The sequence below is a fragment of the Perca flavescens genome, chromosome 8 (genome assembly GCF_004354835.1).
Source record: "Perca flavescens isolate YP-PL-M2 chromosome 8, PFLA_1.0, whole genome shotgun sequence".
In the NCBI taxonomy this organism is placed as follows: Eukaryota; Metazoa; Chordata; class Actinopteri; order Perciformes; family Percidae; genus Perca; species Perca flavescens.
This window is the reverse complement of record NC_041338.1, coordinates 29,636,925-29,662,506: the sequence shown is the minus strand read 5'-3', so window position 1 is coordinate 29,662,506 and position 25,582 is coordinate 29,636,925. Positions and strand designations below refer to the sequence as shown.

The 25,582-nt window shown below is 38.4% G+C and overlaps 1 protein-coding gene across 1 annotated transcript; it reads right to left on the bottom strand.

The window, feature by feature from the left end:
- Window positions 1-1,080: 1,080 nt before the first annotated feature.
- Window positions 1,081-24,025, bottom strand: scamp2 (secretory carrier membrane protein 2). The gene is made up of 9 exons (XM_028585028.1): window positions 23,845-24,025; window positions 16,929-17,006; window positions 16,635-16,721; window positions 14,767-14,878; window positions 14,204-14,332; window positions 9,668-9,827; window positions 8,701-8,802; window positions 5,964-6,081; window positions 1,081-2,072 (listed from the first exon to the last, which is right to left on the bottom strand). The coding sequence occupies exons 1-9, from the start codon at window positions 23,899-23,901 to the stop codon at window positions 1,926-1,928; spliced, it is 990 nt and encodes a 329-aa protein (XP_028440829.1). The 5' UTR covers window positions 23,902-24,025; the 3' UTR covers window positions 1,081-1,925.
- Window positions 24,026-25,582: the final 1,557 nt, after the last annotated feature.

The following is a 25,582-nucleotide window of genomic DNA, read 5'->3' as shown; positions in this document are numbered from 1 at the left end:
GTGAATTCATACAAGTCTTGTACTATATAATCAATGTAAGCTTAAATTAAGCCGCCGTCTGTTGCGAGAACATCACACCCATGATCGAAGTTTGCAGTTGTTTTCCAGGAATGCTAACGTGTGTTACATCCAAGCTGATGTTTTAAAACAGTACATCAAATAAACACACGACCATGTTTTCCAACACAAGAAATCACATAGAAAATATACATCGGTACACAAATAATTTAGAGCTTTGTGGTCGTTTTAAAGAGGTACTAGGAAGACTTGAAATTCTTTCCAGAAGTAAAACAATCTATAAGAAAACAGCAAGAACATGCAATACCTTAGCTGCATACTGGTGATGTTGAGACACTGGTTTTCTTCAAAGGAAGGTTAAGTGTTAACTTGTGGCAAGATTACACCGCTGTACTAGAAATTTCAAATCAGATACACATCAGGGAAATCTGATTTAGGTCCTGCTTCTCCTGTCAAACCTCACTAGAGCTGAACACGGGTACATTTCTACACTGTTAATCTTCATGAAAAATAAAACGTTCCTCCTCTTGCATTCACCGTTAGTCGTGAAATTAATATAATAGGCTCAGCCCATTAAACCAAACTGTATGAATTGATGTCAATCTAACTTTAGTGCATTTTATTAGCAAAATGTTCAATTTTTAATATAATCCGTAATGCTTTGGTTTCCTTAGAAACAACTCTTGAAAGGCAGTTATCAAAGAAGTTGAAGATACTTCATAATGATATTTATGATAAGAAACACATATCTGATGCTTTAATATGTATTACGTAAAATTTGGCCTCAAGTGAAATCAAATTATATACTCTGTATTCTTAATTACAGTAGAAATTAAATTAGCTGTTTACAAGCATGACATGCAAAACACTCTAATTTCCTCTTGGATGGGATCTTTATGTAGAAGCTTTTTCATGTGATACCAAATAACAAAATATACAGTATTTCCACTTAGTTTTTGACACCACAGTAGTTTTTCAGAAAGATCTTGGCAAAAGTTTGGCTTCAGACAAAAGTCAAAAGGCACATGTTTAAAAACATAGTACTACAATCTGAAAGTGATGGGGGGCAGTTTGAGTATTTTTTCTTATTGAATAATTAACCACAGATTTAAATGAATAGTTACAGTAACATCCCAAAGTCTAAGGCCAGACAGATTACAATAAACTGCATGATTTATCGGTTACTTTTCTTCCTTATTAGACTGAAACTTTGTGACACACAAAAGAGATGTTTTGCCAAAATAGGTTCAACATCTTAGAAATGCCTTGGAGACATAACAAAAATGCAGAAACACTTAATCTTGTTTATATAACAGGATCCAATAGTGATGTGGAGAAACAAAAGTGTACTGCACCCACATGAAGACATGTGATCAACACACACACACACACACACACACACACACACACACACACACACACACACACACACACACACACACACACACACACAGAAGAGCATTGCCAAAAAAGTGCGCACAAAATATACAAAGCCAGGACAAACTGAAATAGCTATCACTCAACTTCATTCATGCTTTCCACCCCAGAATGCACTTGATGTGACTTTCCCCTCAACTGCTTTTTACAAACAGAGCCGACGCAGTCACTTTGCAGGAGACATGCGGAATGTGAGAAGCAAAGTTAACATGGGGAACTACATGTGCATCGATAGTTGGGGTGAAAGGAGGGAGGCTAATAATATAGCCTCACCTAGCTCAAGGTCCATACATTAAAAGGTTAGATTATACAGCCTCTGGCTACAGAAGACCAGTTTACAGAGTCACAAAAACTCTCAATGAACCTCAACTTCCTGATTCTTTTTTTTTTTTTCTTTTTTTACTGAATCATCTAGACCTGATAACATATAGACCATTAAATAAATGGAGCTTCGCTCGGTCTTCCATTAGTTAGTTTCTCTGGAAGGCTCCCTGTGCAGCGGAGGATGCTGCTCCAGCAGCAGCTGTTTGGAAGGTTCTACTGGTGAAGACGCCCTGCGAGAATTCCTGCTGCGCCATCTGGAAACTGGCCCCGGTCCGGCGGTATACGCTGTGGACCTGAAGAGAAAAGAGAATGTGAGCAAATGGCCTTTGAAACCAAACCTTAGCTCTATGCTCACATGTTTAGCCACACTGGCAAAATGGCTCTATGAATGGATATATGCTGGTCAGTCCACCACTTTGGTCCAGACTGAGATATCTCAACAACTATCAGAGAGATTGCCATGACATTTTGTAAAGACATTCATGTCCTTCTAAGGATTTCGGATTTGTTTTGGAATAACTTTACCGCCAGCGGGTCAAAACTTCAGTTTGGTAATTAATTTGGTTGGCACCTCCATCACTCTCAGCTGTACTTTGTGTTTAGCGCTAAGGAGCAAATGTTAGCATCCATAAAACATTCTAAGCATTGGCATGTTTTCACATTGCAATTGTGAGCAGGTTAGCATTGAGCTGAAAGAACTGCTGTGCAGAAGTACAACCAGGGTTTCCTGCAGCACTCTGCAGCTAAGGCGGCCGCCTAAGCAACACACGCCTGCCGCCTTAATTACGTCGTCAAATAAAATGTATATGAGCAATATCCGCTCAATGGTTAATGATCGGTTAACATTTCATTTCATTGTTCTATCTTTTGGAAGGCTGGCTGCCAAAAATCGCCACTTACTAGCTGATTAATTAGCCTGAGGTAAACGATAGCCATCAGTAAACAGAAGTGACGTGGTGGTTGGCGTCTGGTGTGTGCACAAGTGTTTGTGTGCGTCGGCCCGCCCTCCGAAGCTCCGACTTGCAGACAGCAGAGCAACAGAAGAATGGCAACCCCAACGCACCCTACTATGGAGCTAAATCAGGGCAAAATGTTTTGTTCATTTGAAAAAAATATATATAGTTGAAAAAATAAAGCTTGAAATTGAAAATTTAAGTTTTGGTCAAAACTTGGAAAAAATAAAACCATGTATTCAAACTTAAAATAAGTGTACCAATTTTTCTTTCAGTTTGAATAAAATATAGATTAAATTCTGGAATTATTTTGAATAAATTATAAATTTTCATTTTTCACTTTAATATTTGTTTTCAGTTCCACATTTCATGTTTTCAGATTCAAAAGTTATTTTTTTTACGCCTTCAAATCTTTTTTTTCGGTTTCAAATCTTTGTTTTTCGTTTTCAGATCTGTTTTTCACTTTCAGATAATTTTTTTTCGGTTTCAGACTTTTGGCCCGGATTTTGCGTGGGGGGCGTGGCTTCAACTCAGAGGGGCGTGGTATTATGAGTGACAGCCTAACAACGAAGGCAGAAGACTCCTCTGTCATGTTGACTTCAGGAAATGGTGTTACTGTGAGAACTATGACTGAATGCTTTCTATCCACTATATACATGTGATGTTTACTTAAACTGATGCAAGTGACAAAGTTCCATTTAAAAAATTGTATTGGACAACACATGGTACCAATTACACTATAAGAGCAATAAACTGATTGTGCAGTTCGGCAGGAACAATGACTTCTCCCACTTCCATGTATGACATTGAATGTAGCACCACAGTATTCACTCGGCAGTCAGCATAGCGTCCGCTCCATTAAGGCAACCTGCTGGCGCAGCCCACAGGTAAGACATGTGAAAGATATTAGCCTTTTTGAATAGATACTTTGGGACATTATCCCCGCAGTGGCATTTTTTTGTCATTAACACATAAAGGGAAAATAGGTGCACAGCTGGAAATGAAGCATCGCTAGCACAAAAGTTAGCATTAACTAACGTTAGCTTCACACTAGCTGGTGTTTTTACACCAATTTTAGTGTCCAGCTCAAGTTTTTTGACTTTAACGTGTAGTGGTCTTTGTTAACCTCTGTTTGTCAGAATGACCATAACTCGACAGTGGCTGCCTGCAGCCGTACAGCCTTATAAATGTAAAACATTATAGATAACTAACATTGCTAGTGTTACCTTTTCATGGTTAGTTTAAACAACATAACTTGTCCTGGTCCGCTTTGTTAATCAATCAATCAATCAATCAATCAATCAAAGCTTTTATTACGGACACACACGGTCCAGAAAACAGACAGTAAGACATACAAATACAAAAAGACAAGTTAGTGTATTCTGATACTTAAGTTAGGCTGTGGTAGAAGCCTTCAAAGTTTGCCCACTTGGCATATTTTGTAAGGCATAACTGTCATGCTGTTACATGTAACGTTATAGTGTAAAACGTAATTTATCAGGCCAGAGCATTAATGTAAAGTCATATTTGTCTACTCTATAAAAGGAGACCTTCTTCACTGCAGCCAGTGTCAAGTTATGGTCATTCTGACAAACCGGAGGTTAACAAAGACCAATACACGTTAAAGTAAAAAAAACTTGAGCTGGACACTGAAATTAGTGTAAAAACACCAGCTAGTGTGAAGCTAACGTTAGTTAATGCTAACTTTAGTGCTAGCGATGCTTGATTGCCAGCTTTGTCCAGCTGTCCACCTATTTTCCTTTTATGTGTTAATCAAAAAAAAAATGCCACTGAGGGGATAACGTCGCAAAGTATCTATTCAAAAATGCTAATATCTTTCACATGTCCTACCTGTGGGCTGGTGCCAGTGAATACTGTGGTGCTATAAGTCATACATGGAAGTGGGAGAAGTCATTGTTCCTGCTGAACTGCACAATCTGGCACAGTTTATTGCTCTTATAATGTAATTGGTACCATTTGTTGTCCAAAAATTTTTTTTAAAATGGAACTTTGTCACTGGCATCAGTTTAAGTAAAAATCACACGATATAGTGGATAGAAAGCATTCAGTCATAGTTCTCACAGTAACACCATTTCCTGAAGTCAACATGACAGAGGAGTCTTCTGCCTTCTTTGATAGGCTGTCACTCATAATGCCACGCCCCTCTGAGTTGAAGCCACGCCCCACACGCCAAATCAGGGCCAAAAGTCTCAAACCGAAAAAAAAATATCTGAAAGTGAAAAACAGATCTGAAACGAAAAAAAAAAAAAGATTTGAAGCCGAAAAAAAAAAGATTTGAAGCCGTAAAAAAATAACTTGAATCTGAAAACATGAAATGTGGAACTGAAAACAAATATAAAAGTGAAAAATGAAAATTTATAATTTATTCAAAATAATTCCAGAATTTAATCTATATTTTATTCAAACTGAAAGAAAAATTGGTACACTTATTTTTAGTTCAAATACATGGTTTTATTTTTTCCAAGTTTTGACCAAAACTTAAATTTTCAATTTCAAGCTTTATTTTTTCAACTATATATATTTTTTTCGAATGAACAAAACATTTGGCCCCGAATTAGCTCCATACCCTACCACCTTAACTAATACATATTCTGCGGGAAACCCTGACCGCATCACAGATCTGCTAGCGTGGCTGTAGACTCTTGTTGTTAAAACTCTGCACTTCCAACAAGTTGGACAGAAAATACTGTTCCAATAGATCCAATATGTTATGGGTTAACCTTTAAACCACTGTTGTTGCTGCTGGAAATGTGTTGCTGTCAGTTTTGGCAACTGTTCATAGAGGATGGAGATGTGACATAACAGGTGTTACAAAACATTTTCTTCTCAAACCAAAAAAAAAAGCAAATGACAAAGCAGTTATTTTTTAGTGTTTGCTGTGTATACGGCTTCTTTATTTCCTCATCTGTGGACTGAAGTTGCAATTTTAACCACTGATAAGGATTAATGAGTTTAATTTACTGCATGAATTACTATATACTCAATTCACATAAAATGGTAGGCATGCATCAAAACTCCCTATGCCAAAGTTGTTCTGAGATTTGAATGCAAACCTCAATTTGGGGGTCACAATTCCAGACTTGTATGTTAATATAACAAAAACTAAATCCCCAATCCGTCTCACAAGTAAAAGCACAGATTAATCAAAGGACATAGCTGCTAACCCACACGTTAAAACTGAAAATATGAAGAAAGATAATGAAGTCTCACCATCTTGAGCAGGATGACTGACAGCACAGCGCAGATGGTGAAGAGGATGGCCACTACAATCATGATGGCTCCCACTGCTTTGTTTGTACTGATGGCAGTGAAGGCAGTGATCCAACCACTGGAGTCAACAAACATTACGTTTTAGATGATCTCACAAACACTGATTAAACTGAAGGTCATCTTCAACAGTCTGAAACATTTGTGTACAGGTACACACAGTGTCCATGTATTCTGGACGAGAGTTGGGTTACATTAAGGGAGGGAAGGAGAATGTGTTGAAGAAGCAGCGTGAAAGAAAAGCCGAGAAGAAGAGGCAGAATAAAAGGTTGCCAATCGTAAATGGGACATTTCATATCACTTAATAATGAACATAATAGAAGTGGTATTATTACAACATAAATGCATGCTCCAAAAGATCAAATAAAACGCATTTCAAAGTGTGGGTACATTTTCATATTAACATCCTAACAGTGCCTTTGTTGTTCACAGAGTAGGTTGTTCAAATTGTGCTGCTTTGTAATTTGCATCTCATCTGCGGGGGAAGCGCTACAAAACAAGAAAGGGTCCCCTTGACTGTGTCTGTTTTGATATTGTGCGAAGCCATGACAAAATGAGAAGCATCATTCTAAAAAGGGAAATGAGGAAAATTAAGTGCCAATAGGACATGGGTCATTCTAGAAAGTGCCGTTTTGAAATCAAACGGCGTATTTAAAGTGTACATCACCAAAAGAGTCTCTGCACACTTTACAGGCTAAAATATAACATCAGACACACAACTATGAGCCTTCACATGTAAAATACACACTAATGGGCCCCTGGTTAGCTTACCTGGTAGAGCGGGCAACCATATATAATAGGGGTGGGAAAAAAAAATTGATACAGCATAGTATCGCAATATTTTTCATGGCAATACTGTATCGATACACAGACGCCAAGTATCGATCTTTTATGATATATGTGTTGGTCAGTCTGTCTGCTTGACAATCCCATATTACAACATTTAAAATTGAGGTGAGATGAACAAACAGAGAAAAGTATCTTTTTCAATAAAACAGATGTTGACAACATTTTCCTTTGGGGACATCATTTGAAATTGGGAAAAATCTGAAGTTGGAAAAAAGGTAATACATTGCAGTATATCGCAGAATATTGCAATAAGTTTAAAATCGCAATAATATCGTATCGTGACATAAGTATCGTGATGATATCGTATCGTGATGATATCGTATCGTGAGGCCTCTGGTGATTCCCACCCCTAATATATAGAGGTTACTCCTCGAACCAGCGGCAGCAGCTTCGACTCCGACCTGCGACCCTTTGCTGCAGGTCATTCCCCTTGTCTCTCCCCTTTCAAGTCTAAGCTGTCCTATCCAAATAAAGGCCTAATAATGCCCAAAAAATACACACTCATACATAAAGACAGAATCCCAAACACATATGTAAGAATGTTAATATAACATGTCTGTTAGTGCAAGTTAGGACATTAAAAAAGTTCATACATGGGGCAGCCTCTAGCTCACCCAGTAAGAGCGTCAGTTGAGTCCGACCTGCTGCCCTTTGCTGCGTGTCATTCCCCATCTCTCTCCCCCTTTCATGTCTATCCACTGTCACTTCATAATAAAGGGAAAAGCCCCAAATCAAATAATTTTAAAAAGTTCATATATTGTAGCAACAATAACTAAATCCCTGTGTTCACAGTGCCCTTGTCTTTGTTGTTTCATGTAGCTAACCATATGCTTGTTTTTTAGTTACATGCTTACTTGTGTTTAATTTGTAGATTTCAGAACTTTTGTTATTTCTTTAGGTGAGATTCCTTCTATAAGCCCCTAGAGATTTTTTTTTTTGGCATTATAGGCCTTTATTTGATAGGACTGAGCCTCTGCATATGGGCATGCGCTCTACCCAGTGAGCAACCAGGGGCCCCTTAGGGGTTTTCTTAATCTCACCTGCACAATCTTTTTTTCCTGTTGTGTTCCTGCTGCCTTCATTTTATTGTGCAAAAATGAATACTAATACTCTCCGTAATGATGGTATTAAAAATTGTTGTTACCATCAGAATGTTTTACCACGTTATATAGTAAACCGGTACACTGGCACATTGTATAAAGCCCATAATTTTTCCACTTAACTCGTATTTTCGAAAACCAAAATACAAGTTAATAAAGACAAAGCAAGAAGAGAATGAGTGTTGGCAGAACGTAGCAGAGACAGAGAGCAGCAGAAACTTACAGAGTAACCAGCAGACAGATAGGCAGCAGGCTAGAGGCTGAAGGATGAAAAGTCTGTCAGAAGAGATGAAAGAATGCAGAAAATGAGTAAAAGAGAAAAAGAGAGAGATGACAGTAGCTTATAGGCCAGCTGATTGGCAGTGCTTCTGATACTAAAGGCAAGGAACCAAAAGTGCACAGAACACTCCTTCAAATCACTCAGGAGTCAATGAGTAAATTGTTATTATCATGTTCAGATGAGCCATTATTTAATTGCAAATGTGCCAATTTGGATGTAAATAAACACAATTAATTTTCATGTTTTGTTCTGATGGTGTGTTATTGTGCACACAATTTTTTTTTTTACGTTTTTTAAAATGTACAAACCACTGTTTTTTTACAATGTATTTGTTTATGAATCCCTACATCAAATTTGGTGGCCAAATCTAACTAAATGACTGGGATTGAGAATTGCCATTATTATGTGAACCCTCCAAATGTCAACATGAAACATACAGCGTGTGACTCACCTGTTGCCCCAATTGGGGATGCCTACAGACTGGATGATGAAGATCACCACTTGGCAGAAAAACACAAAGAAGAAGAAGAAGAAGCTGAAGGAGCTGTCAGTCCTGAAAATGAGAAAACAAACATTTCACTCAAAACATTGCAGGTTTGAAAATATCTTTTCAAAGGGTCGCTGACAATTTCAAAATAAATGTGACGAAATTATCATCTAACGTGTTGTTGTGTTATGATTTTTTTCTTCAAGTTACATCTTCTTGGCAGTCCCTCCAGAAAAACGTGATTATGCGATCGCATAATTCAATGCATAATCAGCCAAAGTCCACATATTTATGCGGGGCCGCATTTTTTCAAATACGCCGCACAAATTGCCGATTTCTGCGCAAAATATGCGGGACTTGCATGATTTCATAATCCCCCTATTTTCGTTGCAAAAAAGTCACATATATCTTAGCAGAAAGTTGAAAAATGTTGCGTTTACTTCACACAAGAGCAGCCATTTTTCCCTGTTGCCATGGGAATGTTATGAAGTGACGTTATAAAGTGACTTTATGAAGTGACGTGATTGAGCGACGTGAACATCATCAAAAGCAGGGTGTTGGGGGAATCAGTTTTTGCAAGTTCCCACAATTTCATCACATCAAATTGCATAAATATCCCGCATATGCTTACTGTGCATTAAAGGATAAAACAATAAGCCACAGAGCTTTAATAGATATGTCCTTAAATAACTTGTACATATGTATGTGTTGCTCTTAATTACAGATGAGTGGTTGACATGGAAACATAACGGTTAGAATTATAAGATTTGATCTCACAGTTATTTAGCATTGATTTCCTCTTAAAGAAACGGGCAAGGTTATTATAATTATTATACTTATTATAGACTGCTACATTAATCGACTGTGGTATTGCAAAGGCCACACATACAGATTTTCAGCCACATGGTGTCATTGATGAAGGGAGACTCACTTGAAGGCCTTGTAGATGGGCCGGTACCAGCAGAGGAAGGAGCAGGGAGCAAAGAGGACAAGCCAGAGAATGGAGAGACCAAAATCCACACCATAGGACGTTGCAGTGGTGAAGAAGGCCAAACAGGCCAGCAGGTTGAGGAACAGAGTCACACAGTTGACTGCAGAAACAGTGGAGAGAGACAAGAGTCAATAATAATACTACTAATGTAGCTCAGCGTAAATTCTTTGAGGGAGATTTCAATAACTTTATCACTTTTCTCGTAAACGGATAAGCTGTTTTCAAGAGTTGATTTTCAGTTAAACCAATCAGATTCGGCCTCGTATTTCACAAGCCAATCACAGCATGACATCCTTGTCTTAACCCTTGTGTTGTCTTCCCGTCAACCTTGAAAAAAACACTTTTTTGACGCCTTTATTTTTTCCACAGTTTGTATTTGTTTTTTTCAACGTTTTAAATTGTTACATTTTTCTTCTACACATTTTCAGCGCTTATTTCTACGTATAAAACAAAAATTGAAAACGGGTCAATTTGACCCGAAGTCAACACATGGGTTAAATCTCTCCTCTGCGGCTGTCAGTTGTCATTTCAGGCAAGAGTTTGACCCCCCTCCTCCCCTTCCCCCTCCAGGCATCTTCACCCACGGCACTCTCGGTTTTCTTTCCAGCTGACAGCTCTCTTCGACTCCTTCGTTCTGGTCTTCGTGCCCCTTTCACCACCACCACCACCAGTGTCTAGACTCCATCGGGGATATGTCTGGGTTTTTTCTAACCCTAAATATATAAATCTTATACGATGGAGTCTAATCTCCAAAGACTATGTACATTTCATATTTACAAATAAATCTTGCATATCTGCATCAGTTTCTCCTGATTGAAATATCAACATCCTCTTCATTTATATAGCAGAAATACCTCAATTCCAACCGCTGTAAATACTGATAAACATAACAAAACTTAATAACATTATAGTAATTGTTACTAAGCACTTAAGAAACATAATGGGATATTAAGCAGTACCAATACCACTGTGGAGATCTAAAAACAATATGACGTCATAAAGAGTTAAAGTGCTCATATTATGCTAATTTTCAGGTTCATAATTGTATTTAGAGGTTATATCAGAATAGGTTTACATGGTTTACTTTTCCTGCTACAGATTTCCCATAGTGGTCAGAAAGCATGGGGGAGACACTTTGTTTCCCTCACTATTCCCCCCCTCAATGCTAATGTCAGTATTTTTTCTTTTTGAAATATATTCCGTGACGGAATTTATGTTTATGTTTTGATCTGTGTGTTGTTATCAACGGCCCAGTTTGACAGGCAGGCCGGGTTGCCAGATATACCTGTAAAAACGTAAACCCAGCACGCTACAGCTGTAACGGTAGTACAGCCATGAAAGCAGCAAACAAACGAACAGGATCAACGGAGATAGATTCTACATGACATAAAAAAAGAAAACAGCATGTTTCTAACAGTTGCGTGACCAGAGACGTAACAACCCCCTGGTAAATATTGGAGATGTATTTGAAAGATGGAGACAGCTTAGATCCCAAAAGGACGCAGAGTTGGCTTATTTTCTCCTGAACAGGTAAGCATAAGCTTCAGGCTAATTTATCACAGCTACTAGGGATGGGCATTTTTTGTCATTTCAACATTTGTGTACTCACATTGAATTATATAGCTAGAGTAACCGAGTTGGTTACTCGCAAAAACAATTGAGACATAGCCAGTAAAGTGATCCCGACTGGTCCTGGCTAACGCCGCCATGCTAACCCTGCTAACTGCTAACGTTACCGGGAGGACCAGGCAGGCAGCCCATGGCTGTTTACAACATGTAGTTCAGAGGCTGGAACCGACAACGGTGAGTTATTTTAAGCCACGAGAGGGGGGCTGTAAATCGGAAAGAGAGGACTGTGAGTTTGCAGTGTGTTTAGCGATTGTTGCCATAATTCTAAGCCAATGAAGTGTGTGTCCGTCGGCAAGGTAGTGGTATTTTTAGCGTTTCGTATTGTAATTCTAAGCCGAGGAAGTGTGCCTGACTGGCGTGTGGAGAGGACAGTGAGGTTGTTGTGTTTTTAGCGGTTCATACGGTCATTTTAAGCCTAAAAAGTGTGTCTGTCAGTTGGTTACAGAGCTCCACGTGAGCACGGGCTTTTATGACAGCATCTAACGTTAGCTACTCCGCTGTGCTGTGGAGTAATGTCTGGCTATGTGAGACTAGCATCTATCGTTAGCTACTCCGCTGTGCTGTGGAGTAATGTCTGGCTATGTGAGACTAGCATCTAACGTTAGCTACTCCGCTGTGCTGTGGAGTAATGTCTGGCTATGTGAGACTAGCATCTAACGTTAGCTACTCTGCTGTGCTGTGGAGTAATGTCTGGCTATGTGAGACTAGCATCTATCGTTAGCTACTCCGCTGTGCTGTGGAGTAATGTCTGGCTATGTGAGACTAGCATCTACCGTTAGCTACTCTGCTGTGCTGTGGAGTAATGTCTGGCTATGTGAGACTAGCATCTACCGTTAGCTACTCCGCTGTGCTGTGGAGTAATGTCTGGCTATGTGAGACTAGCATCTACCGTTAGCTACTCTGCTGTGCTGTGGAGTAATGTCTGGCTATGCGAGACTAGCATCTAACGTTAGCTACTCCGCTGTGCTGTGGAGTAATGTCTGGCTATGTGAGAAAAGCATCTAGCAACATTGTTGTGAATGCTGCGGTCTCAGCCTGGCAACCTCCGTGAACTTCGAGTCTGGGCAGGAGGGGGCGGGGGAAACGCCTCTCCAGTATTTTGAATTGGTAGTGCAGTAACTATTTTAACCGCTAGCTGCCAGTATTACACACAATATTACATATTGCACCTTTAAATCAAAAGTCACATTGTCCACTACGGAGCGCAGGAGGAGGAGATGGCCCAACTGCATGGAATACAGGAAATCATCAAATACCCTAGCATATAACTGCAGAACACAGTGTAAATAACTAAATATCTGTCTTTAAAACTGTGCTTGTATCATCAAATGTCAAAGTCTGGAAATACAGCCGTTAAGCTATCGCGAAATCGTTACGCTCTATGTCCTCGTTATCAGTCCGAACTTTAATACTGTTCATAACAAAACCTGCATGAAGAAAAGTGTGTTTGCCTATTACATTTCGATTTCAAATTGTATCTCAGAGTGGGGGATACCACTAGTTGTTGATTTTAGCAAGGTGTTAATAATCGCAAATTGTTGTAGGTTAAACATATAAATACTGCAGTGAACCAGTGCGTAATGCTGCATGATGGCACTGCTGGCCCTGCAGGAGAACAGCAATGGAAGAATCAGGAGAGAAAGAGACTTCAGGGACCATGACGATGACTGGCTTATATGCCGATTTAAATTCCCTAATATATCTGTAATAGTAATATAGCTTCGCTCTTGGATCTATGTACTGAATTGGGTCCAGTAGAGAGGGCAACGCGCCGGAACCGTGCCATCCCGGTCCAAATACAGGTCCTCGCCACTTTGGGTGAAACCGGCTGTTTCCAGAGGGAAATGTCAGACAGCTAAGTGTTTTTTTAAATAAATATTACATATAATCTTCAACTTCATTACCAAGGCTTGTTTGGATATAATATACAGCTCTTATTATATACGTCTGGTATATCGAAGCTGTCCCCGAGTGCCGTAATGCCTGCCGTTTTGGAAGATTTTATTAATAAAGGTAGTCTATAGATCCGGTTTCCCTACACTGTGCGACAACAGGCCGAAATTATAATTTGATTGCCAGCAATTCCCGAGCGTCTGAGAGGTTGTTTTTTTTGTTTGTTTTTTTTCTCCGCCAGTCGTCATAATTCGGCATGATTCGAAAGAATAACTGCCAGGGTTATTAACATACTTATCAGCATTCACGAGGTGCCCTGCATTGACTATTTATGGTTAAAAATGGGCGTGTACAGGGCAGGATAAGAGGCTGATCCACGTACACACACTTGTAGTCAATCTGTGATTTATAAAGGGAACATTGCTTACAGGTGTGTGTACACACGGTTTTATAAATCTGACTTTTTTTTAGCGTATGCCAATTTGGGCTTTTGGGCGCACGTACATTTATAGTAAGGATCCTACGCACAGTTTTATAAATGAGACCCCAGGCCACTACGTCGAAAGCTCTGCATGGAGCCTCCGCACAACCATAAATCAAGCTTTAGATGTTAAATGCTCCACATCACCAGCAGGTGCCAGTATGATCTGCATGCAGAGTGTTTATGTTGGCATTTTTACAGCAGCACTGTTATTACTGAATGACATCCATGATCACAATTCATGTGTATACCAGCCCTGGTTACTATATATATATATGTTTTGGTTTTAAAAAATTTCAGAGGATTTAAACACATTCAAGTTTTTAAATGCTGCATAGTGAGATATCTCAGGTTTTGTGCCATTTTCTGTCTACAAAAAGTTAAACATGCCCATACACATAAAAGTGCAAAACACGTAGAATTGCTGCTTACATGTCTGCCCTGGTGCACACTTCTCATTTGAATGTACTTACACATCCAGAGATAGTATATCATCTTGCAGACTCTCTGGGACTCTGGGGGGATTTCTTCGGAGAAGTCCTGATAGAAACATGGTTTGATTGGGAAGCTCTTGGGAAGTGGAGGCCAGTTGTTCTCTTTACCTGTCAAGACAAGAGACACCATCGATCCTGTTAGCAAGGAACAGCTTGTCTCTGTCTGTGGGGATTTTATTTAAATATTGACACATTCATATCAGATACAAATAAATAATAAAATTGTGTGAAAGGTCATTTTCTTGTCTCCTGATTATTCATATATTCAAAATCTTCTATAGATCTTTTTATAATTTTAATAATAATAATTAAGAGAGAAAAAGAGAAAAATAATACTACACTAAGCAGAACAGCAATAACATAAGTCGACAAACACAGCTGGTAGATTTCCCGCGCTGCAGGTTAAATACAGTTTACTTTGCAGCAGCCATTGCAGCAGTGCGATAATTTACAGCATGCGTATGTACTAGACAGCACTGGCTCTGGACTAACACGCTATGCAGCACTGGAGAGGAGGAGAGAGGAGAGGAGAGGTTAATGACCTGTGGGGCCTCTGCTCTGTATCTCCTGCTCTCTGCGGTCCAGCTCGGCAGCTTTTCTCTCCAGCTCTTCCTGCTGCCTCAGCAGATTGGCCTGAGCTGCAGCAGCAGTCGCCTGAAGAAGAAGAAGCGGCGTCAGAAACACTTTACTCAACAAACGCATTGAATGTACAGGAATTTATTATGCTGACATTTAGTGCAGAAACACATCCGCAACTCTCAGGAGTTTCACATTACGTACAAATGGTAGAGATACAACTGGACGGATACAAACTGCTTGGGAACAATGCAAAATGATTCACTACACATCATTATATTTTACATATTTACATCTATGGAAGACGCGAGCCACTGTAAATTATTTCTCAAGCTGCATGTAGACTTCAACAGCCATTCTGTGTTTACAAAGGCATACATGTATTTTTAAAAGGCCATCATACTGTATGCAAAACCAAAAATCCATATTTATGATCCTCATATCGGATGTCTGACTTGGCAGAAAAAAGGAAGGACACAGGTGTCATCTGTAGTGCTGTTCATGAATATTTATTTTAAGATTACAGTGGAACAAGGATGCTCATTATAATCTTGATACCAAACAAAGTCAAGTAACACTTGCTATCTGATGAGGCAGAATGGATGGTTAGCTCTTAGTCACATCCTGTTATTATAGATATTACAGCCTTGTGTCTGAAAATGAGCAAACTGTTAGCTAAAAGTAACATTCACGCTGATTCTATGCTGTGTATCAGATGTTGTTGCGCTCTCTATTCTTATGTCTACGTAAACAACTACTGAGTAAACATGACATCTATTAATAATGTAGTCAGTGCCTTGAGCCAAATAGCATACATTGTCTCTCCAGGGGTCTTAAAAACAAGATGTGGTTTGTCTGTTTTGCCTTTTAGAGAGTAATGTCTGACTTTAAATGATTCATGATCTGTGTCATTGTTTTAACAACAGGCTTAAAAGACAGCACCAAGATGCATCATCCACTAGGTTTGACAAAAGTTGATTTGGTAGCATCTCAAATATTTCATTTGATGTAAATGTTTGGATGTTTGATTGTAGAGCCCCCATAAGACCCGTTAGTATTGTTTACTTCAAAGTCTCTCAGATTCCAGATATCTTTACGGTCATTTTTAGCAAAATCAGGAGTAAGTAGGAAATGGTACTGTATCGGTCAATAGTGGCTACTAGGGCTGCGTTCTGTTTGTTTTGTGACCTTGTACACTCCTCTCTATGTCCACTATGCATTCTTGTGTGTTAAAGGTCGAGTCTGCAATTCCAATCCAACACATCTTTTGTCAAAATCAGTGAATATCTCCTCACGGTCCGCTAGCTGTTCGTTCTGTGTGTTACACACAGCCCTGGCTTCGTGAAAGGGAAACAAACAAAGTGGCTCGGGCCAAGACACAAAACTCTATTTCATTCGTGTTATGAACGAGACAAGGTAAAGGCCATGGATGTATGAAGAAGAGAAAGTCAGTGGGAGCGAGAGGGCCGGTTAATCTGGCTCATGCTAACGTTCTGAAGGTGCGCTGACGGGAGGGGTGTATTTGTTTGGGTGTTGAGTTCAAATATCAACCGTCTTTCTCCAGAACCGCAGATTCCACCTTTAAATCATGCTCTGTACCGCCTTTATTTTGTGGAAAACTGGCCCATACAGCTGCACCAACTGTGTGAACATTAACAGAGCTGCAATCTAATCTAAAAATACAGTATATGACACACAAAATAGGAAGAGAACCCAGGGAAGTAGCATCCTGCAAATCTACTTCAGAGCAGTATTTTTCAACTGCAGCAGATACAGTAAGTGGAGGGTTTGGCAGAGAGAGAGAGTATGCAGTCTCCAGTAATGTGTGACTCACCTGCGGACTGGGCTCTGTAGATGGCTGTAACACAGCAGGCTGGTAGGGAGCGGTGGAGGCTGGAGTGGTATGAGAAGCTAGGTTGTCCTGAAAAACAATAATAGGCAAACAAATGACATGATTGTGAGGAGATGTACAAGGATGAGATAACAAGACAAAACAGGAAAATGACAGAACAAGGAAATTAAAAGTGAAAGAGAGTAAATGCAAACAGGAGGATGGGAAGGACAAGAAAAAGAAGAGGGGGGGGATAAGGATGGGAGATAAGGAGGGCACATGTTTCAGAGGTCTTACTGTGGGATGGGCAGGGAAAGGGTTGTACTGGTCCACTGGCTCTATGTTGGAGGTGGTCACTTGTGTGACTGAAGGGTCCTGGAACACAACAAACACGTGTCACTCTTCATTATCAGTCAGTTCATCACCAAATATATTAGGGCTGGGATGACATGCTTTTGTCCCGATTTGATTCTTTCACAAGAAAAGGGTGCCTATTCGATTTGTGTTTCGGTTTTCAATTAATTTCCGATTCTAGAAGTATTGCGGTTTCGATAGTGTTGAGTATTGTGATTTCCTTTCCCTTCTTTAACAAAAGGTAAATAATACACTTCTAGAGTCAATATATCATGAGATATTTCTAAAAACTAATTGTTTTCTAAAAAAAGAATGCACATCACATGTCAGTCAGTCATTCTGACATTTGTTTCATTTGTAAAGAAGAACATAACATGTTTTTTTTCTGCTTTTGGTCTGTTTTGCTGGAAACAGATGTGATGTAGGCTAGTCGCCGTAGGTGGTACCGTTAAACCAAGGTTTTATAGTTCTTCATTTTTCATTTGTTTTAATTTTTATTTCATTTTGACTTTTTGTTTTCAGATTCAGTTTAGTTTTATTTATTATTATATTTTAAAGCGGTTTGCTAGTTTAGTTTTTATTTTTTGAAAATGCTTACAGTACTTTTACTTTAGTTTTTATTAGTTTTAGTCTTTTTTTGTAATATGGGTTATATGTCAGGGGCAAGATTCAAAAAGGTCAGAAAATGTTTTGTGTAATAACTCAACAAAAACATCATACAGTTTTAAAAATATGTATTCAACAATAACACCAGTACATAAAATGTACATATGATGAGCACAAATATGTAAACAGTCTACACAAGACGCCACAGTAAAGAGCAAAATGTGTAAGTAACGTGTGCCAGGAAAAAAACTAAATAGCCAACAGACTAAAGAAGACATACATCAACAGGGGTTTTGAACTTTGGGGCGAGTAGAGTGGCGAACTTTTTGAAGTCAAATCGACTCACACAGTTGTGTAGACATCCCAGTATCAATCCACACATTAACCCCCGCTTCCTCCCGCTTGTGGTGTTCCTGCGTATTTACTAACCAGCAGCTATCGGGTCTCCGGTGAAAGCCCTCCTGTAGTGTTCCGTCCTACGGTTGTCTCCGTCATGCTGCCTGGACCCTGTACCCATACATCCATGCGCTGTACCGGGGTTAGCTTCTGTTTAAGGGGAAAGGGGGCTTTGCGTTCTCCTTTACCTTGTTAATGTAAACTAGGTTTTAGCCTTCTTGTGTGCGCTTCTCAAATGTACTTTACGCCATGATGCCAGGCGAGGGGCATGGACTACGTTGTGTTCAATTTGAAATGGAATATCGGAATTTCTGGGTTCCCAGTTTTAGTTAGTTATTGTTTTTTTTGTAATGCCTCGTTTTTATTTTTATTTCAGTTAACGACAATGTTTTTTCCCACCCAGTTTTCTTTATTTTGTTCGTTTCCGTTAACCTTGGTATAAACAGAACATATTTAGGTGAATCACTGGGAATAAAATTAATACAAAATATCGATTCTGGGGAAAAGAATCAATTTAAAAAATATGCATTTTTTTCCCACCCTTAAAATTATACACACATTATATATATATATATATATATATATATATATATATATATATATATATAAATAAATATGTGTGTATAATTTTATATATATATATATATATATATATATATATATATATATATATCAACCTGATCAACAAAATTAATTCGAACAATCTTACTTGCTTGACTTCTGTTACACTTCATACCAATTGTCTAGTTCAAAGACGCTAGCACAAAAGAAGCTTAGCTAAACTGCATATTGGGGGTCATTGTGAATACATTTGGGACCTTCCAAGTACAGTGAGCGGTTAGCAGCAGATCAGTGCAGTTAAAGAACTGCACTTCTTAGCATTTAAGTGGATACAAAACTCTTTAGATACACCTTTCAGTTTGTTCAAATGAACTCAAACCTCCAGTCTTGATATTTCACCTTCGCAAACATTTACTGCTGTTAATCTTATCTTCAGAAGAACTCTTCCTTAGAAACTTTCATTTCCTGAAAGACTGACGGTAAACCTAAAAACAATATCAGCCCAGACTATGAAATCTGGTACCATGCATTGACCAAGTCATAAAATCAAGTACAATAACATCCAGCTGTTGCAATAACCTCTCAGGTCCTGATGAAGCACTACCTGGAAAGAACCGTTTCTTTACAGGTATGGTAAACATGAATTGACTCTAGTGTGTGATCAACAACGTGACGATTAATTCAGTGGTTTCTAACTGATGTGAGAGGCCGGTCTGCCGCGCCTGAAGAGTTTGAGGGCCAGTTTAAGTTAGTTTAAGACCGACGCAGTTGTCAATTTCCCGTCCACCGCCCACGTCGTTTAAATAACAAATGCACCTGCACCCATCTTTGCACCCACGGGCGTGCTGGTCTTACAGGGAGGTGTGTTCAGGTGAATTTTTGGCGTATTGCTATCTTGAGGCAGCGGGAAGTGATCGCGCCATTGACCAACAAAAATCTGGTCTAAAGTCAATAGCGCAGCATTTCATTGTTATTTTAACAGCGCATTAGTAAAATGCTCCTAGGCTCGTTCACAGCGCGCGCACACTATGCTTGACACACACACACACACACACACACACACACACACACACACACACACACACACACACACACACACACACACACACACACACACACACACACACACACACACACACACACACACACACACACACACACACACACACACACACACACACACACACACACACACACACACACAGGAACGCGCAGCAGCACACAAACATGCAAAAGATTACAAATAAAAATATTACGTTGCAAATCAGTCATTATAATAGCAATGCGCCAATGGGAGATGACACTCTGGTGCGCCCGGCGCACAGCGCTGAGTCTGATAAAAGCAGATTCTGCAAGGCTTTGGCCCTCATAAATTTTCAAGACATTCTTTGACTAAATCAGAGCACTCCTGTTACCTAACAACCTAGATTTCTAACACTATATGCCAGTTGAACAAGTAAATAAATAATCCAAGACAAGTTTTAAGAAAAACTACCAAAAAGGATCTGGATACAAAATTGATTAATTGAGAAAACAACCAACAGATACTATGTTTTGTTACTATGCCATTTGGTTAACAAGGGATCGGTGCAGTTTGGAGTCCAGCCCTGCTATAAGCCATGCAAAAACACATTTGTAGTTGCGACGAGTGCAAGTTCAAATTTTTCAAATTCCCTAATAATCACATTCTGGAATACATATAAACATCCCATGATATTCAAGAAATGTAACGACCGTTTTCCTTCATGAACAACTTCTTACACTTATCTGCATATTTACAGTGGAGCATTTTTAAATGGCTAGGTTTTAAAGTGTACACACAAACATTTTATTTCATGATGCCCAAGTACATTACAGTGCCCAGATTAGAGCTGACTGATTAATTAATAAGTCAATCGAGAGAAAATTTATCTGCAACTATTTTGATAATAAATTAATCGTTTTAGTCATTTTCAAGTACATTTTCAAAATCTTTGCTGGCTCTTTTACATATCTGATAGTAAACTGAATACCTTTATTTTGTGAGATGTTTGGAATAAAATTCCAATTTTGAATATTTTACCTTGGGCTGTGGGAAATTAGCCTACATTTTTCAATATTTTCTAATATTTCATAGACTAAACGATTCATGGAGAAAATAATCTGCGGATTAATCAATAATGAAAAGAATTTTTAGTTTCCGCCATAGCCCAGATAACATCTGTTACTGGAAATAAAATAGGCCACAGAATGGATTGTGGGTATTGTAGGACTTTTGTGAGATTGATATACAGTTAAACTAAAGCACAGCTAAACTAAACTAACAACCGTCTGAACCGTTTTTAGAATCGGAGTCAATTCCCTTTAAAAGATATGAGTAGACAGAACAAGAATCTCACATGATAACCAAATACGTCACTCACTGGACATGTGATTAAAAGAGTGACGTTACTCACTATTACTTATCTACTCATGACACAACTGTAAACATTCCCAGCAGGAAACAGAGGGATGCCTGAGCTGTTTCATCCCTTAACACTTTAAGAGGGACAAATGGAACGTACTATAAGTAAGGACAAGCCAAAACAAGACGGCGCCATGTTGAAAATAACAGCAAAGGAGGTGTGGAGACGCACAGAAAAACACCTCTCCATTGATGATGATGTAAAGTTCTATATTGGTCATGTCTGAAAATGTAATTCTAACCTAAAACAGTGTGATTAAAGTAAATTTGGGATTAAATCCGCATGATAGTCTTGACTGTTAAGTCTCTGTAGCAGCGAACAGGACTTGCTGTGATAACCATTGATTGCCTAGGTGTGGCTGTTGTACCCATTTCATAACTGCACTTGGAGATTGCTACCAAATAGACTTACAGTGCCAACTATTTTTAGAAGTACATGGGGGGGGGGGGGTGGGTGGGAGAAGCACTTTAAGGTCACAAAGGTACAGATTTTCAATTATTTTTCAATGTTGCCCTCCTGAAATTCTTTCAAAAGTTGGCAGCATATTAACTGTTTTAATGTCACCGCAGACTGCAGGCTTGTAAGAATAATACAACGGCTTGATAGAGAACTGCTACACTACAGCATAGACATCATAATACAGCTGCTACAAGGTTATTTATTCAGCCACTTCCACACCCAGCAAACATACTGGTCTCCACTGACACAGCCATTGTGCACCTGATATAATAGTGTGACACTGCAAAACTACTGTAAAAGTGACTGTGTTAAGTAATGTCACTGAAACCATCAGTCTTAATTGTAAAATATAGCCTAGCGTGATATAATTAATTTAATATAACATTTGTTACACTGTATGTGAAGCCTGGTTGCCCTTAAGCCATTCACACTTGTTTTACCATGCAAACTGTAAAGACTATGTGTCTCTGCAACAAGCTGAATTCCTCTACATATTGGCTGCAGTGATGTATGTGTGACTAATACTACTAAATAATATTTGTGGTACTGTGAGGTTTATTAGATGTCCATTGAACCATTGGATTGGATAATGTATGATTAGGTTTCTATGTAGGTTAACTGTATGTTTATGCGCAATGTGTCGCCATTTCGTTTCTCTCGAATGCCCAAGATGAATTTCGCCTATAGGACACAATAAAGGCGTATCTTATCTTGTACTTAACAAATGAGGCAATCCTTATTTTAAACGATTGAATTCAGCAAGTGTGTTTAAAAGATATAAAAAGGTAATATTATAGCACACAGACCTAATGTGGTGCAATAACCTAGATCCGATCTTATCTTGCGTACAGTTTTCAAAAGGCACTGTAATCTGATTGTGCAAGTTGCTCAGCGGGCTAACTAACACATTATACACTCTCTATAGTAATTAATGAGTTCACCTTTTCTGTTGCATGACAACCTCTTCCCACATTTCTGAGGAAGGTCCTTGTGACCAAAATGTCATGCTTCTAACACTCCTATCTAAGCAGTTATAGAGAAGGAGTTTCTCTTCTTGCCGATTTATTTTACTTCAGCTACTTTGTACTACATAAAAAGAAAAAACAGATGGAGTAAATATACAGCTTCATGACTACTGCAGAAAAGTAGGCTAATGTGTTCATGGGTTTACAGCTACAAAGAAAAAACTATCATCCTTGACAAAAAATACATATACCAGACAAGGTTGTCTTGTGTTAGGAAAAAGCAAGGCCAAGAAGATTAAACCTGTGTGTGTAAGTGTGCAAATAATATTAATGATGATGATAATTATCAAAAGATAGCTAATATAGAAATACTCAAATCTTGCTGAAATAAGTGGGAATTTATTAGGCAGGTCTATCAAGGTCTATCAAACATACGATGCAGCGGTTATTACAGCATACGTTACGGTAAAAGTACAATCAAGCATTATTGAAGTTTGACATATATTAGAAAATAAAGGTCGCACTTTGCTGCTTCTATGACAACCATTATTTTTTTATTGCGTTTCTCGAAAGTTCCCAAACTTTATGAACGTGCAATATTAAAGTCACTTGAGGCCCATGTTGACACAATGCATCTAACTTGTCTCAAATTTGGAAAGTCTAGAATGCATCCTTCATCCTAATGTGAGGATACATGAAAATATATCCCAAGGAACACTGCATTTCAAAATACTAAATCAGAAAAGTCCACTTTTACATTATTTGACATTTTTCATCTACATAATGAAACACTTTGTAGGTGAGGAAGCAACAAGTGTTAGATGGCCTACTTCTAAACATTGCTAACAATACTAACTGAACACAACAGGCCAGCCGTTTCAATACATTTTTAGGACATTAAGACAATGAAGTTACAGAGCTTTTTATAGACTGAATAGACTTCTAGGCTACATCCTGTAGGTTAACAAAAATATTTTCAAAGAGCAAACCAGCAGCACCAACAGAGGTACGGTTAGCTTGAAATTGAGTGTCTTTGCATAATGTAGGTGACATATAGGACTCAAAAAAAATATCAAATCACATCCAACCTATCATGAAAATACACCAATGATACAAATTACTTTCAGTAAGTATTACAGTTGTAATGTGTAAAAAAAGGTTTAGCACATTGCTAGCTGGCTACAGTTTAACTTCCTGCAACTAGCACGCAGAATACCACGCCCTCTTTTTGACAAAGACCGCTGATTAGTTGAAGGACTGCCAATCATGCCTTCTTTGTCAAATGGCTTTCAATAGAGCAGAATTAGATCCCTCCCCCGACATCCACCCAACAGTTTCCTGACGTGCTGGCTACCTTTTCACGTATGATATGTCAGCACCAAGGCTCAACTGTGCCTTCCACCTACATATTAAAAAACACACACTTACATTGAAAGGGTTGTCGTTGGCAGGCTCTGCGAACGGGTTGCTATCAAATCCCGACATTTTGAAAAGGCTTTGGGCCGGTTTGTCCTCTCTGAACGGGGAATAAGCAACAAACTCTTCTACGTCGTTTGAGTTGCCTCTTCTACCACTTCCTCGAATGAAAGTACAGCGCAGGCGCACTCAGCCAGTTGGACAGTGACGTGTATGACACACATACAGCGTTCACGAAGCAAAGCGCGCCACCTTTGGATTTCAGTTCGATAGTGTAACGTTAAAGCTGCAATCTAGAAGATTTTAATTTAAACAAATGTCCCTATCTTTCGCAAAAGGAGGTGACACAATGGTACCTGAGCCTATGGCCCACTGATGAAAGTATTGCAATAGGCCTGCCGCCTATTTATATATTTGCAGTATGAACTGGTGTCTGGCATGACATCTCCCGGAATAAAAACATACACTTTTCCCCCGTTGTATACTTTGGCTACATTTTTTTAAATGATGCACTCAATTCTGAAGTCTTGAAGCTTGTGTATCAACAAAAAGACTCCAGACCATAGAAATACGATATTTTATTTTAAGTGAATGATATTCTATTTCTATGCTCCAGATTGCTAAATTCCCAGCACAATTCCATTGTTTTCACTGAATAATATCCCACCGCCATGTAGCCTAGTTCTTGTAATGAACTGCTTTAATGAGTTTGCTGAGCGACAGTAGGAACTGGTATTTTGTCAAAGGTCACGATTGAAGATTTTTTTTACATTAACCCTTGGATGCTTATTTGAAAAAAAAGATTATCCAAACATATTTATTTACACATAATTTTACAGATAATAAGGTCAGTTTACTCATCATGAAGATTATTACTATTTATTTATATTTTGTCTTGTTTAGCTCTGGTGAGAGCATTCTAAAGTCTGAGAAAACAATCACCAGGTCTAATGAAAGATGCATTGAGTTGCTTAAGTGTAGGATACAGATATTGATTCATAGGACTAAAGAGTAAGGATACCTCGACCTTTGCGGCAATGATTTTCACCTTCTTTTTAAAATCTGTCTCTCACAAGTCTCTCCACTCATTGGGAGTGCAATACTAAATTGCATGAGCAACCCTTTTAGTGAACTGCTAATATGAACAGACATGGTTTTGCTGTTTTTTTTTCTCTTTATTGAACACAGTACAAACAACAATGTGAACCAATACAGAAAATAGTACTACTACTACTATTACTACTACTACTACTACTACTACTAATAATAATAATAATACCGTTATAGAACATTCAATACAACATTACATCAGAGGTTTATTTTCAACAGTAAATGTTCCTAAGAATAAATATTAAAATAAAATTATCTATTTTATCCCCAGAGCCAATTTGGTTGCTGCATCAGCAGCACAAAGATAGACATACCTAAAACCTATAATAATAGGTAGGCCTATATAAAACTAAAATTGAAACCAAATATATATATATATATATATATATATATATATATATATATATATATATATATATATATATATACTACAGCTACTACAGCTACTACATTTGATCCTTGGTCTTTTTTCTGTTTTATGTTATGTACCTTGTACTGTTTTTGTCTGTAAAATGTACAAAAAGTTCAATAAATACATGGTTTAAAAAAGAAAGAATAGAAACTATACAAGACCATTAAAGAAAGAATTACAAAAGTCATGGCGTATATAATATGATTACCACTATATAATATGATTTAG

Excerpts from the sequence above, each read along its gene's own strand:
- scamp2 (XM_028585028.1), bottom strand. The coding sequence starts at position 23,901 with ATGTCGGGATTTGATAGCAACCCGTTCGCAGAGCCTGCCAACGACAAC. Across the intron at positions 16,722-16,928 it reads CTTTCCCTGCCCATCCCACA|GACAACCTAGCTTCTCATAC; the intron begins GTAAGACCTCTG and ends ATTGTTTTTCAG. Across the intron at positions 14,333-14,766 it reads ACAGAGCAGAGGCCCCACAG|GTAAAGAGAACAACTGGCCT; the intron begins GTCATTAACCTC and ends TTGTCTTGACAG.